This window comes from Equus przewalskii, chromosome 13 (genome assembly GCF_037783145.1).
Source record: "Equus przewalskii isolate Varuska chromosome 13, EquPr2, whole genome shotgun sequence".
Taxonomy (NCBI): domain Eukaryota; kingdom Metazoa; phylum Chordata; class Mammalia; order Perissodactyla; family Equidae; genus Equus; species Equus przewalskii.
Window position 1 is genome coordinate 60576416 of NC_091843.1, and position 13363 is coordinate 60589778.

At 39.6% G+C, this 13363-nt stretch overlaps 1 protein-coding gene across 2 annotated transcripts in view; it reads right to left on the bottom strand.

Moving 5' to 3' along the window:
- Positions 1 to 4668: 4668 nt before the first annotated feature.
- The window catches only part of MAN2A1 (mannosidase alpha class 2A member 1), a 170313-nt gene continuing 161618 nt past the window's right edge, over positions 4669 to 13363 (bottom strand). For both annotated transcript variants that reach the window (XR_011525210.1, XM_008521233.2), the window contains 2 exons: positions 9034 to 9144; positions 4669 to 7406 (listed from right to left, as the gene is read on the bottom strand). Coding sequence is in view for 1 of the 2 variants with exons in the window: in XM_008521233.2 (XP_008519455.2) it covers positions 7254 to 7406; positions 9034 to 9144 (264 nt within the window). In the remaining variant the exon portion in view is untranslated. The remainder of the gene's footprint in view (positions 7407 to 9033; positions 9145 to 13363) is intronic.

The following is a 13363-nucleotide window of genomic DNA, read 5'->3' on the forward strand; positions in this document are numbered from 1 at the left end:
ATTCAACGAGGATGAATTTGTAGATTTTACCTAGGAAACACATTTTAACTTCAAAGTAATCTTATTAATTGCACTAAAAAATCCATTTAGGAAGACAAAATAATCACGAGTCAAATGTTTTTCTTGAAAACTCACTTCCATACAGCCAGCCTGAATGATTTCAATCTTGCATGTGGTGAGGAAATCCATCCCAAGAAAGACAAGTGCTCTGATCTTCTGCTTCGGGGGGAGTTTCGGACTAAAACAAAGGCCTCGCGCCAGCTTTATATTATGCTTTGAAAGCCAACCAACGAGAGCTCCACTTGGTTTAGTAAAAGAGTTTCACATACCCAGACCTTAGAGACACATCTTGCTTGTTAGCATTGCCATTTAGATTTGGGACTGGAAAATGAGCCCTAAGGCTAAGCTTGTGAATAAAAAAATTGGAAGCTATATAGAGCATGGGAGCCAAGAACACTAGGCTCCATGTAAAGCCCTTAAAATACGCCCTTTTAAATAGCACTGTTCCAATTTCCCTCCTTCGCCTGTTTGGAGATTCTGTAATTCACTTATAGTTCTTCAAAGATATATATTTGGAAAAATCTTAAAATATTTAAAGACTTAGCTGACACACTTCAAAGAAGCTAGCCCCCACTGACTCATTGTTCCCCCCCGGCCCCTCAGTCTTCTTCCCCTCTGCCTCTAGACTTTGCTTGACCTTTGGAAGGTTCATCTCGCTACACAGGAGCCAGCCCCCATTCTCCACATTTGAACTGAAATGCTCTCCGAGTGTACAGGCCAAAGGAACTCTGAAATCTTCAGGAATTTTGCTAGTACACACATCCTTGATTCACTTTACATTTTTTAAAACCCTTCTTTTCACCTTATATATGAAAAAAATCTCCACACAATATAATTAAGTGTAGCTTTATTAAACATTTTGAGCAAAATGTGCACAGTGGTGGGAGCAGTAGGAACAAAGTAAGAGGCTGTGTTCTGAGGAACTGACTTTATGACCAAGGTTTAGTCGGGCAAGAACACACGCACCCATTTGGCCAAGTATCTAAACAAGAAAGCGTAGTGCTGAGGCAGCGGTGAGGAACATCAGTTCAAATACTTGCAGCTCTTTGTAACCTAACACCAAACTCAAAATGGCGTCAACAGGAAAGTGACTTACTATTTCATCTAACAAGGTTGAAGTTGGTTCATTCAGTAGCTCAACATCATCAGGGACCCAGGCTCTGCTGTTTTTACTTCGTTCTCCAGTTGACTTTTGTCTTCAGGCTTATTTCTGCAGAGTTGCAAAATGGCTGCAGCACCTCCAGCATCAACACTTACACAATACTGCCTTTGAACACTGTGGCGTGAGGGGAAGATGCTCTCCCCCTTTGAGGAGGGAGAAGGCCTCTTCTGGAAGCCTCCAACTGACTTCCCAGAATAGTTCATTGGTCAAAATTGTGTCACGTGTCAATTCCTAAATCAATCATTCAGCCTGGAGAAGGAAATTATCATAACTAATTTAGATGAATAAAAATTCACCTTCTGAGGCTCATAACTGTCTGATATATGAGTAAAATCAGGGTTTTAATAGCAAAGATGGTGGCACAGGGGCAGTGGCTGCTTGATAAGTGACTACAGTATTTTCCATAGGGAGGTCATATCCTTTAGGGGGATTAAGAATATGGTTTGAAACATTTATAATTTAATTTCTGGTAATGAGACCTTCCTGAGGGTTTATAAGCAGGAAAGTAACACGAAAAGACAAAAAACAAGATGTAAGGGACTTTGCAGCTTTCTATTCTGAAAATTCAATTTTTATTTCTCCACATTTACTGGTTATAAACATTTTCATTAATTTATTGAACAAATATTTTCTGAAGCCCTGCTGTTCTGAGGGTGAGGGTACAATGCTGAACAAATGGCTGGGGGTCTTGCCCTCAGTAGAGCTTACATTTTAGTAGAGAAGGCAAACCTACGTAAGTTCAAGTTTGGCTCTGTTAAGAAGAAAAGCAGCAAGACAATAAAATCCTCAGTGAAGGGGGCGAGTATAAACTCGCTGTCCAGGGAGATTCTTGAGAAGATGACACTTGAACCAAACCAGAATAACAAGGAGGCTGCCCTGGGAGGATGTGAGGGCAGAAGCTTCAAAGCAGAGGCAACAGTGCAAACTCTGAAGCGGAATAATCTTTGCATGTTAGAGACCCACAAAAACCCTAGACAACAGTGAGGAAGAGGGAGAGTGGCAGAAGCAAGGCTGATCTGGGTCAGGAAAGGACTTCTTAAACAACACATCAAACACACCCCATAAGGCTGAGGTAGGTGGAAGGGACCAACCAGGCCACATAGGGCTTTCAGGCCATTGCAAAAGTTCGTACGTTATTCCAAGTGTAATGGGAAACACAAAATTTTCAAGGAAGCAGCTTTTTGAATTTCACTTTTTGGCTTCTGCGTGAAAAAAAGAAACTTAAAAGGGGCAGGACTGGCAGTAGGCAGAGCTGTTAGGGAGCAAAGGCAGCAGTCCAGGTACAAGAAGGTGGCTTGGAATTGTGTGGCAGTGGGACAAGTAGACAGATTTTATGGAATATTTTCTAGGAGAAGAGATTCTAGGCCAGTGCTTCAGTGTGCCTGTGAATCCTCTGGCGATCTTGTTAAAATGTAGATTACGATTCAGCAGGTCTAGGGTGGGGCCTGAGATGCTGCATTTCTAACACATTTCCAGGTAATGCCAATGTTTCTTGTTTGAAGGCCACACCAAGTAGCAGGGTTCTAGCACAACGTCACTTTAACTTACACTTTGAGTCGTCTTTCCTATTAGTATCTTATACATACCGTGTGCTCCAGACCAGTGCTGTCTGATACAGTAGCCACACGTTGCTATTGAAATTCAAACTAGAATAAGACATTCAGTTCCTTAGTTGCATTAACCACATTTCAAATGTTCAGGAGCCACATGTGGCTAGCGGTTGCCATTTTGGACAGCACATGTATAAATAACCTTTCCCTTATTACAGAAAGTCTTATTGAACAGTGATGGTCCAGGCAGAAGAAACTATTTCTGGTTCTCTAGGCTTACTGTTACCATGTCTTTGCTCATTCTGGTCTTTTCTAGGGGGAACACACATATTGTCTCTACCTGCTAAAAGCAAATCTTTTGAGAAGTATTTCAAGTCTACCTCTTCTAGAAACTAGATGTGCTTTCTACTTCCTTTAAATCTACACATTTGTTTTATTGCTGTAATGTATGTCTACTCTATTTTGCCTGTCTAGTACTCAAAGCATCCTAGAATCCACTTCCCTTTTCTCTGGTTGTAGAATCTCATTTTCTATGGGGGTAGGGGGGAGAAGAGGACTATTTCTCATCCATTTTGTCCATATGATTCAGCTGAACCTAACTACCCCTAGCTACAGCCATAAGGATCTGAGCCAGATGACAGCCAGTGACATCAATCCCAGGACATTTGCTGAAAAATTAGATAAAGGTGTTCTCTTTCCAGAGGTTACTAAACTGTCTGGATGTTAGTCTGGGTCTACTGGTAGTCATCTTGCCATCAAATGTGCAGTCCTTGCCTGGGAATGAGAACAACTCAGAGGAAAGCAAAAGCAAGGGATACAGACAGATCCTGGATGACATCATCTCCTACTTGGCTACAGCTATATTTGGAGCGCTCTCTATCTACCCTTGAATGTTAGTTACTGGCGACAATAAATTTCCTATTTTTGCTTAAGTTGATGGAGTCTTGTCTATTACCACCCCTCTTCAGGCGTCTGTGTTCTGCTTTGACATATGGAAGCAGCGTGGTCCTTGCTAGTTCTTCCCGTCTCCCTTTCAAGCCACCTCTTCAACCATTCACAGTCACAGTCACTTTTAGTTGGTTTCATATCACAAGTTTGTAGGAGGCATGTGAACATATGCCCATGTAAATTAAATTCTTCTTTACCAGTTTAAATATTCAAATTATTTTGACATGTTGATAATCAAATGTTATGGAGCCAAGGACAATTTTCATTATCTGCTGATAATTTTTATTAATATTTCTCTAGGTTCTTACAGCTTGTTATCTATATATATCTATATATATATACACGCATATAAAAAACAACTTGATTAATCTCTTTACTGCCTAAGTAAGTCACCCATAACAAGTCCAAACTTCCTAGTATGTATCATTTGCCTGGCTAACCTACATGTACCTCCAGGATATTTATCCTTCACTCTCCCCAACCTCTCGACTTTGAAGGAACTCCGCTAAAGCCACTAAGCTGTGTGCTGGTCCAGGCCAGCGGGCTGGTGGACCTCCAGTGCCTCCAGACCCCACTCTTCCAACCTGCCTTATCTCAGTATCAGCTCACATGGACCCTCTTAGCTTCATGTCTTGGCTTACTCTCCTCATCTTTGTCCTGGAACATACGGAATCTGACCACAATCTGTCCCTCCTAATCGGCTCAGAAGGCCCCCTGGGCACTGTGTTGCTGGGAAGGTTCCTAGACTCCAACCTCAAAGGTGACTGACCCCAGATGCGAAACTCACCACTTGCCCTCTAAAGCTATCCTTTCTAACTACATTGGGCTGAAGAAGGAGCAATTTATTCACAAATGCCCTCACTACTCCACCCCACCCCTCAAACTGTTTTAATATCTCTTGTGTACAAAATAGGATTTAAGAACTACTCTAGAGGACCAAACACAAGATGAGATTTATCTTTTATTAGAGATCATATATTACATATTCCCAAAAAGATATAAAATCTTCCAAGAGAAAATATCAAAACCTATTGATTTCAAGGTAAGCAACATAATCAAAATGAAAGCAAAGATTTTTTCTCCAGACAAAGGAATGTGAAAACATTTCTGCACAAGTACAACAAAGACATGGGAAGGTAATTACAATGTTTTACAACACGTTTTACAGCATTTTATTTTAATCAGTATTTGCAGAAAACAAGGATGCTGAGTTCTCAAACGCTGCAGTTAGAAGCCCAAATTAAAATTTAAAAAAATTAAGAGAAAGTAATGAACTACTTGGTCAACCGAACATCTGCGATAATAAATGTAATAAAACCTAAGCCAACAGATATGTCACCAAGATCACAACTGAAGTATATGGTTTTAGTGTGTGCCAGAGACACTAAATTATTTAATCAGTTCTTGACCATAACCCAAAACAAAAGCATCCTCTCTTCATTTCCCTGACGATTTATTCTAAAAACAAAAAGCAGAAACTTGCTGGTTAAAGAGAATTTCTGCTTTACCTCTGAGCAGCTGGTGGCAACACACACTGAATAAGACCCCAACTGACATGGGACAGATCCATCTCAAACAACTGGAAGTGGCAAAACCGCTGTTATTGCATCAAGAGTTTTTATTTCAACTGATCAGAATTTCCAGAACGATTAAGCACACCCACTTAACCACAGGACACAGTGAACTCCCATAGGAAGGTTTTATATTTAAGATGCAATGAAAATATTGACCTTATTCCTGGGACTTGCTTCAGGCAATCCTAACATCCGTAGGTGTCCACAAAAAGGAAGTCTTTTTTTTTTTAAATTGTTTATCCCCCACAAAAGAGGAAGGAAACTTACAGTACGTGATTATTGCATGAAATTACTCCATTGTAATATCTTTACTAACTCTGGTATGTTTCCTTAATTATTAAAGGCGAAAGAAGTTTATGAATTTAACATAACTTAACAATAATCTTAGGAGCTGCATCTTGATTGTAAATCCAGATGATAAGCAGACTACATGGTCAAACAGAAATTAGGTTTTAATTTATCTATAAAGATGTTGGAATGACAGGAGGTAAATGGAAGTTTAAAGTCAGATAATACTAAGTCTATTAACACAAAGAGAATTTTCATACTCAAAGAGTTCTATGCTAAACTGAATGTTCTAAATGATGCTAATGTTGCTTTTATTTATGTCAAGTTAAAAACGATCCCAAATAAGTTTTATCAAAAGTATTGTAACGGCACACAGGCTTAAAACTTCACTTTGAGTTTAGCACATACAAAAGTTTGGAATTAATTGAACAAACATATTCTTTAATGAGGAGCCACATATAAGTGGGTTTCAAAACAGAGTCTATTTTAAAGCATTCTCTCTTTATTATGGTTAACTCCTGTGAAATGGAAACAGTATGTGGATTTTGTAAGTTACAAAATCCTTGCTTCAAGTTGCAGTCTCCTTGGCAGCAGCATATTTTAATTAACAATATTTTTCTTCCTTGTTTTGTTTTCTGACATCTCAGTACATTCAAATAGTCAAAATGTTTAGAGTAACATCACCACAAATTTAATGAAACAGATCCGAATGTGGCCAGCACTGTCAGGCAAAAATTGTACAATTTATGCATCATAGAAAGAACCCAGCCCCTGCCGCCCCCACAGCTTACCCCCTTCCCCAAACACTAATATGGACACCAAAAGATTTAACAAGACTTATAAAAAAATAAGGCACATTTATTTTGATATGGTAATTTTAAAATAGAAAACCCCTTCTCAGAACATCTGTATTCAAATGAGCTGTGTAAAAAGACACCTTGTGGTACCTAAAATAGGTTACGGTACCTATGGAATTGCTTCTTCTAGTTTAGTGACAATGGAATAAATTGCACCTATCCCACATTGTCAAGTAATGAAAATATGCCTCTTATTCGACTATTGAATGATCCAAAATCCCATATTTCTGGAAATACTTACAAAGGGTGGGAAGGAAGGGGTCAAGTGGTACATTAGAAAAAGGTGTAAAATCACCCATGTAGATCATAAGGTTGATGGATTGCACTTTTCCACATATTTCAATACATAAAATTTCTCTAATGTGTATGAACGATTGCAACCATTTTGGCCATTAGCTATTACCCACCAGCTTTTTATTCCATTTTGGTAAAAATCGATATTTTTGTAAAACTAACAAAGGATCAGCAACGTGAACACTTATGACAATCTCTTCACAACCCCCAACACAGATATAATTAGTCAGAATTTAACCTGAGATACAATCTGTTGAGAGGTTGTCTTTAGACATTTCTTCGTTTGTTGCATCAATTCATACCGATGGTGGTAGTTCATGGAAGGAACTTAAGGGGAAAAAAAAGGTTTATAGCATGGCTTTTTTTTTTTCTTACTATATGGGTAAAAAAAAAAAAAAAAAATCACAGAATTCGTGTTCTCACAGTAGCCAGAAGCTAAAATAATGTGCTTCTTTATTGCACGTCAAACCAAGAAGTGTACAAAAGCCAACACTTTCCAATCCAACCGTGAAAGCCTGCTTCACCTCAACCTGATTCGGAATGTGCTGATTTCCATGGGACTCAAGTTGATCTCACTTATATTTCGGGCATCTGGACGTGAGTGCATCAAGGATAATGATGAAGGTACGAGACTTGCAACAGTAAACTTGTTAAAAAGTTTCTGTACCAATATCTAAAAAGTAAATGATAAAAAATTTGCATATTTAGATCAACTTTGAAGAAAGATTAGTAATGCATCTATATATTCCGTGAAAAATAGTATGAGAAAGAGTAAAACAGTATGTTTGAAGCTCCCTTTTAAGGAAAAAACATGGGGTGGGGAGGGAGATTAAATGTACCTATGCATGTGTGAATTTACAGACTACGTCCGGATGGAGACATAAGCAGCTGGTAACGAGGCAAGAGTGACTTGCTCTGCCTTCCTTTTCTGTATTGCTTGAGAACTTATGTGCAGGGGCCATTTTTTCAATAAAAGAAAAGACATCTAATGACCAACAAGCTTGAAAAACATCCATATCCTCTTTCAGTCGACACTTCGGCTCTAATAGCAGTGGTTCTCAACCATTTTTTCCTGTTCCGAAAGAGCTGAGAGACAGGACATGGGGCCCCACAAGGAAGGCTCATCATGTCAGTGAGCCCCATTTGCAAGGTGGGGAGTTGTTTGGAAAATACTATCCTCACCCCTGCCATCTTATCCTAATGTCTCTCTGCCTTGTACAACCACCTTAAGACTCAATGCTTTAGTGTCTGAATAAAATGCCCACAACCAAGCACACTCAGATCATCAACAGTAAGGTACAGTGCAAATACAATTAAAAAAATAACAAAGATATCAGTGCTTTCTTGGCACCGACTCTGTGCAGGGTGAGGGTAAAAAAAAAAAAATGGAGACAGTTATCTAAGTAGATTTAGGCCCCCTACCATATTTTCTTTTCTCTTCTTTTCAGATCCCACATATATGCTAATTTGTAGGGCTGGAACTGAATCACGTGAGTCTGGTCTACAGAGTGTCTATGAGGTTTTGGAGAAGAGCTGGGTCAGCTGAGCTGCCTGGTGGGGCAGACCTGTCTATGTGGTAGAACCAACCCAACTGTCTTCTCTGAGTAACGGCCTACTCAAAGCCAGAGACCAAAGACTAGAGGTTTGTTTCCTTCCAAGGAAAGGCTTGATGGAACTGTCAGCAAGACCAGCTCGAAGAGAAATAAAGAATGGGCAGCCAGCAAGCAGTGGCCTGCCTGAGGATCTTTTGGCCTGCAGTGTGGACTCATATGCAAATACGGCTTCATCAGAAGGTCTAGCCCTGCATTTTCCCCACGGGAAACATCTGACAGGCAGCCTTGGTGGCTGTGGGTCAATTATGCCCCTGGCCACAGTCTCACTGCTCCCTGTGGCTTCCCTATTGCTACCCCAACCCATTTTAGTTATTCTAAAACTTGCCTTGGCCCCTGGAGGACTTAGGCTTGCCATTCCTGAACTAGATCGTACACGAACATGTTGGGAGGAGGAAATATGGGGCGGGGAGAGAAGGTGCTCTGTAAGTTGGAAATGGAAGGCCTAAGAATGGATGAGAGCACTGTCTTCAAATGGGCACATGTTCTGGCTATGCGTTTGTCGACAAGGAGGGGAGACTGAAGGTTGAGAAAGTGCTTTCTTAAGAAGGGGAGACAAGTTCGTTTACAGCTGAAGAGAATGAATCAGCAAAGAGGCACTGAAACATTATGTTACGTCAGGATTATTTGCAGAAAGTAAGGATTTCAAAGCACACGAACTTGACAACCAAAAATAACCTCTCAGCTCACCTTTCCCTGGGTTGTGGAACAGAGCAGCCCCGTGTCTCTGCTAGAGAAGCGGCAATCAAACACCTTTCTGTGGAGGATCAAAGCTGCCTCATCCGAAGGCTTGTCATTCTCCTGCAAACGAGAGAGCGCCAACACGTCACAGCCCCATTAAAGCAAATACTGACACTACTGCACATTCCACTGCCTTGATGTCAGCATCCCTAAAACGAAAATGCTCATTTTATTTAACGGTGAAGTCAGGCAAATCCGTTTCCCCTCAGGTTCTGTGGTCACTGTGCACGTACACCTACCATACACCGCTCCCCTCCCCCAAGGAGTCAGGATATTATGTGCTAAGGGTCCTTGTGAAGTCACTCATGCCCTAGTTTCCTCCCTAGTCCTTAAAGACTTGGCTTTCCTTTTGCCTATATATTACATCCTGTTTCATCAGAGTTTCTCCAAATACAGCATTTCATTTTTATTTATTTCTATCATGTACATCAGTTGAATAAAGTATACCTGAATTTAGTCCTCATCTGGTCATTGAATGATGTATCATCCATTTTAAAACTGAAACGTGCTTCTTTACTGAATACTAATTTTTGCTAATTGCATTAACATTTTTAATCTTTAATGTATTGGTTCATTATTTTTATATAAGAGACATTTAAATTGAATTAGTTATGCTTATCACTTGCTAAGCCAACCACGTTTATTAGCTTGATGTATCGCTTAAATTCACATTACAGAAGCTATTCTTCTTGTGCAGGCAAAAAGAAAAATATGAAAGAAGACAAGTCAGCCACAGGGATCAGTACACACTTTCTTGCAATAAAATTTTCTGCATCCATTTAAGTAACGATGCTATGAATGGTTCAGGTCTTTGAGTATTTTAAATTATAATTTTACTCAATAAATTTTATGTTTTCTAAACTGAGGAGATGTTTACGATAATAAGCAAAATAAATTTAAAAATTGCTGGAAAAATTAAGAAGCGTACAGTTATTCAAAGGAGAGCCGTATGCTGCTTGGCACTGACACTGTGATGGAATCGATCCCTTTTTCTCTTCTGTGGCCACAGATATGAATACGCCAGGTTCTCCAACATCCTCACTAGGGAGTAAGATTTCTTAATGTGCTATAGGGACATCTTTTCTGAATAGCTGCCAGCATTCCCACCACTGATTTGATTTTAATGTGCCTGAACAATTTAAAGCTGTCCTCAGCTCAGATTCTTGGCTGGAATAACCTGTTTTATGACATTTCACACTGGTATTTTGCAGTGGTACTGCTAAGATTTTGTTTGAAGGGAGAGAAAAAAGTCATGTAAGGAATTCTGAGTCATTGCAGGACCACATGATACAAGTGGCAAGTTTAAATCTATGATAAAGATTTCTAATGAAATTTCAAAAAATTTCACACAGTCCCAAAATAGCAAGAAACTAGCATACAAGAAAATCCTTCATTTATCATATACATAAAATCTCCAAGAGAATAACAAGAGAACTCTGTCACATGCCAATTGTGAAACCTTGGAATAGTCATTTATTCTTCTTAAGCATCAGTTTCCCCATCTGTGAAATGGAGGTAATGCATATCTACCTCCTTCGTGGAGTCACAGGGTGGGTTAACTCACTGAAAGTACAATGTAAAGTAGCCCAGGTTATAGGACAGAATGTGCTAGTGCAGAAGCTGTCGAAATGAGTGGTTCAGAACCTGAGCTGGGAGGGAGACAGCCTGAGATCTGGATCCTGGCCCTGCAATTTACTAGCTGCTGAGTTCAGTAAAACCAGGTTTGTCTTTACCATAAAATGGAGGTGAAATGAAATGAAATAGCATTAACAAGGACTTAGACCAGTGTCTGGAGCATAGGAAGCCCTCTGTATATGTCAGCTACATTGTTTCTATCAATAAGATCCATCAAATAAATAATTGTGATTATTTTGATAATAGTTACAAACCAAACAATATTCTCATTTAACTTCTTATTCATAAATTTCCTTTATAGACATCATAACTTTGTAGCTGAGGAATCAGGAAACCCCCAAATTATATGTCTACAATTATACATCAAAATCATACCAGATTATATACAAAAAACATAATATAACAATCATAAAGTCCTGAGTAAACTTCACAGATTAGACGGCCTCTTAACTAGAGTTTTAAAAGCATTATCACTGTTACCCTGAAGCATCTGGGCTTTTTAACTCATTAGACCATCCTTAGAAAAACCATTGATAGCAGGCATTGCTAAAATTCCTGCAACACGTTTGCTCCTGGAATAATGAACGTGTAAGGCCTTTAGCAGACTGAAGGCAACAAAAAAAAGCAGGAAGAGAAACACCTTCGGAATTCTGCCATTGAATTTGATAAGAGACTTAAACAAATAACACAAAAGTAGAGATTAAAGTCATAAAAATTAATTTTCACTGACGGAATACAAGTTATACTTTCTCTAAACAATAAAATTGAATCACTTCCGTGAGGATGAGAACACCAACTGAAATAGCAATCATCTTGTCCAAGTTTTTAAAAATCAAATATTCATGAAAGTATCAGCTTTCAAGCAAAAATACCTGAGGCAAAGCAGCAGTTTTTCAGCTTCAAAGTCTGTCTAGACATTTTATTTCCAAGAAAACTGTTTTTCAAAGTAGAGAAACTGTGAATTTAACTTGAATATGCATGCAAGAAAACAGATACCTTCAAGTAGTCACATTGAATGCTCTAAGACAGTAAACAGATTTTTAAAGGCCTGTTTTTACATTCAATAACGCATTACTAATACCTAGACCTCAGAAAAGAAGGGGAGGGTGTGGGGAAGAAAATTTACAAGTTTTGAAATTACACCAAGCACTGTGCTAGGTGGGCTTCAAATTAAGTGCTTTTGTAAAACAGTTCGGACCACAATTGAGGCTGAATCCCTCCAGGAAGGCTTGGGTGTTCTAAAGTTGCACAGGGAAAACCCACTGCAGAACTTATTTCAGGGGATAAACCAACATCCAGCTAACGGGGCCTATGAGGCTTCTCCATGACTGGGCGGAGTGTGGGGAAGACGATCTGGCTTGCAGAACCATGCCATCAGGCTTAGAGAAAGCTGGATTGGAGCCAGGGTTTGGTTGCACCAGGCACCAGTTAGGTGATTTTGAACCCCTTTGAGGATGGAGGGCCAACCATAGTGAAAATAACAGTAACTGCAGTTAACACTTATTGAGCACTTGCTGTGTGCCAGACCCTGTGCAGAATGCTTTTCACAGATTAGCTCATTTCATCTTACAACAACTGTGAAGTAGTTGAGGTGGTATACAAGTTAGCATTATTATATTTAAATGTAGAGGAACACCCCCCTATCACAAAGCATTCTCTCTCATACTCAAAAAGCAATTACCGCTAATGACTCTACATTAACCCTTCATGATCTTTTCCCACCAGTGGTTGGCATATCCTTCTATGGGTGCCCCATTATTACTGAGTAGACAAGACAAAAATAGCAATGTATTCCCCAACATTTTGAGTACTTTCACTCCCTTTTGTTCCCATGCATGAGGCAGTAGTTTTGGGTAGGGATCTGGAGTCAGACGCCAGAGTGTGCCTCCCAGCACCACCACTTACTCGCTGTGTGACCTGGGAGAGTTACCTACTGTCCTAGGTCAGTTAGTTTCCTCTTCTGTCATGGGGTACAAATATTGCCAACTTTCACAGCGTTGTTGTGAGAGCTAAATAAGACTCACGTAAAGCACTCGGCAAAATGCCTGGCATAGAGACAATTTTAGATATGTTGTTTTGAAATATCTGAGGAATTGGTAATAAAAAAGTATATAAGGAATACAAGTCAAAAGGACATCAACATTGACTTTGGTGATAAACTTCAACTTTCTCCAATTTATAAAAAAGCACCGATACTTTTACTTCATTATTAGTAACAATCATGACTGAAAACTGCTTGTGACTGAATATCCCAGTTGAGAACCTTTATGTGTGAGGCACTTAGCCCTTACTACGTGCCAGATGCTGTTCTAAATGCTTGACAAACACTGACTCATTTAATCCTCAGAACATCTCTAAGGTGGGTACTATTATCATCGCCACGTTCCTAATAAGGAAATTGGGACTCGGAGAATTAAGTGACTTGCTCTAAGTCACTCAGCCAGCAAGTAGAGGAATGCACTCAAACCCAGGGGGTCTGACCCCAAAGTCTGTGCTTTCACAGTTGCAGTCTCCTGCTCTTGTTCTAGAATGGATTGGTGCTCACAGATATCTAGCTAGGAGGGGAAAGAGGAGGACTACTTGTGATGTAATATAACAAAAGGCTATAATCTAAAGGAGATCAACACTCTGATTTGAGGCTGGA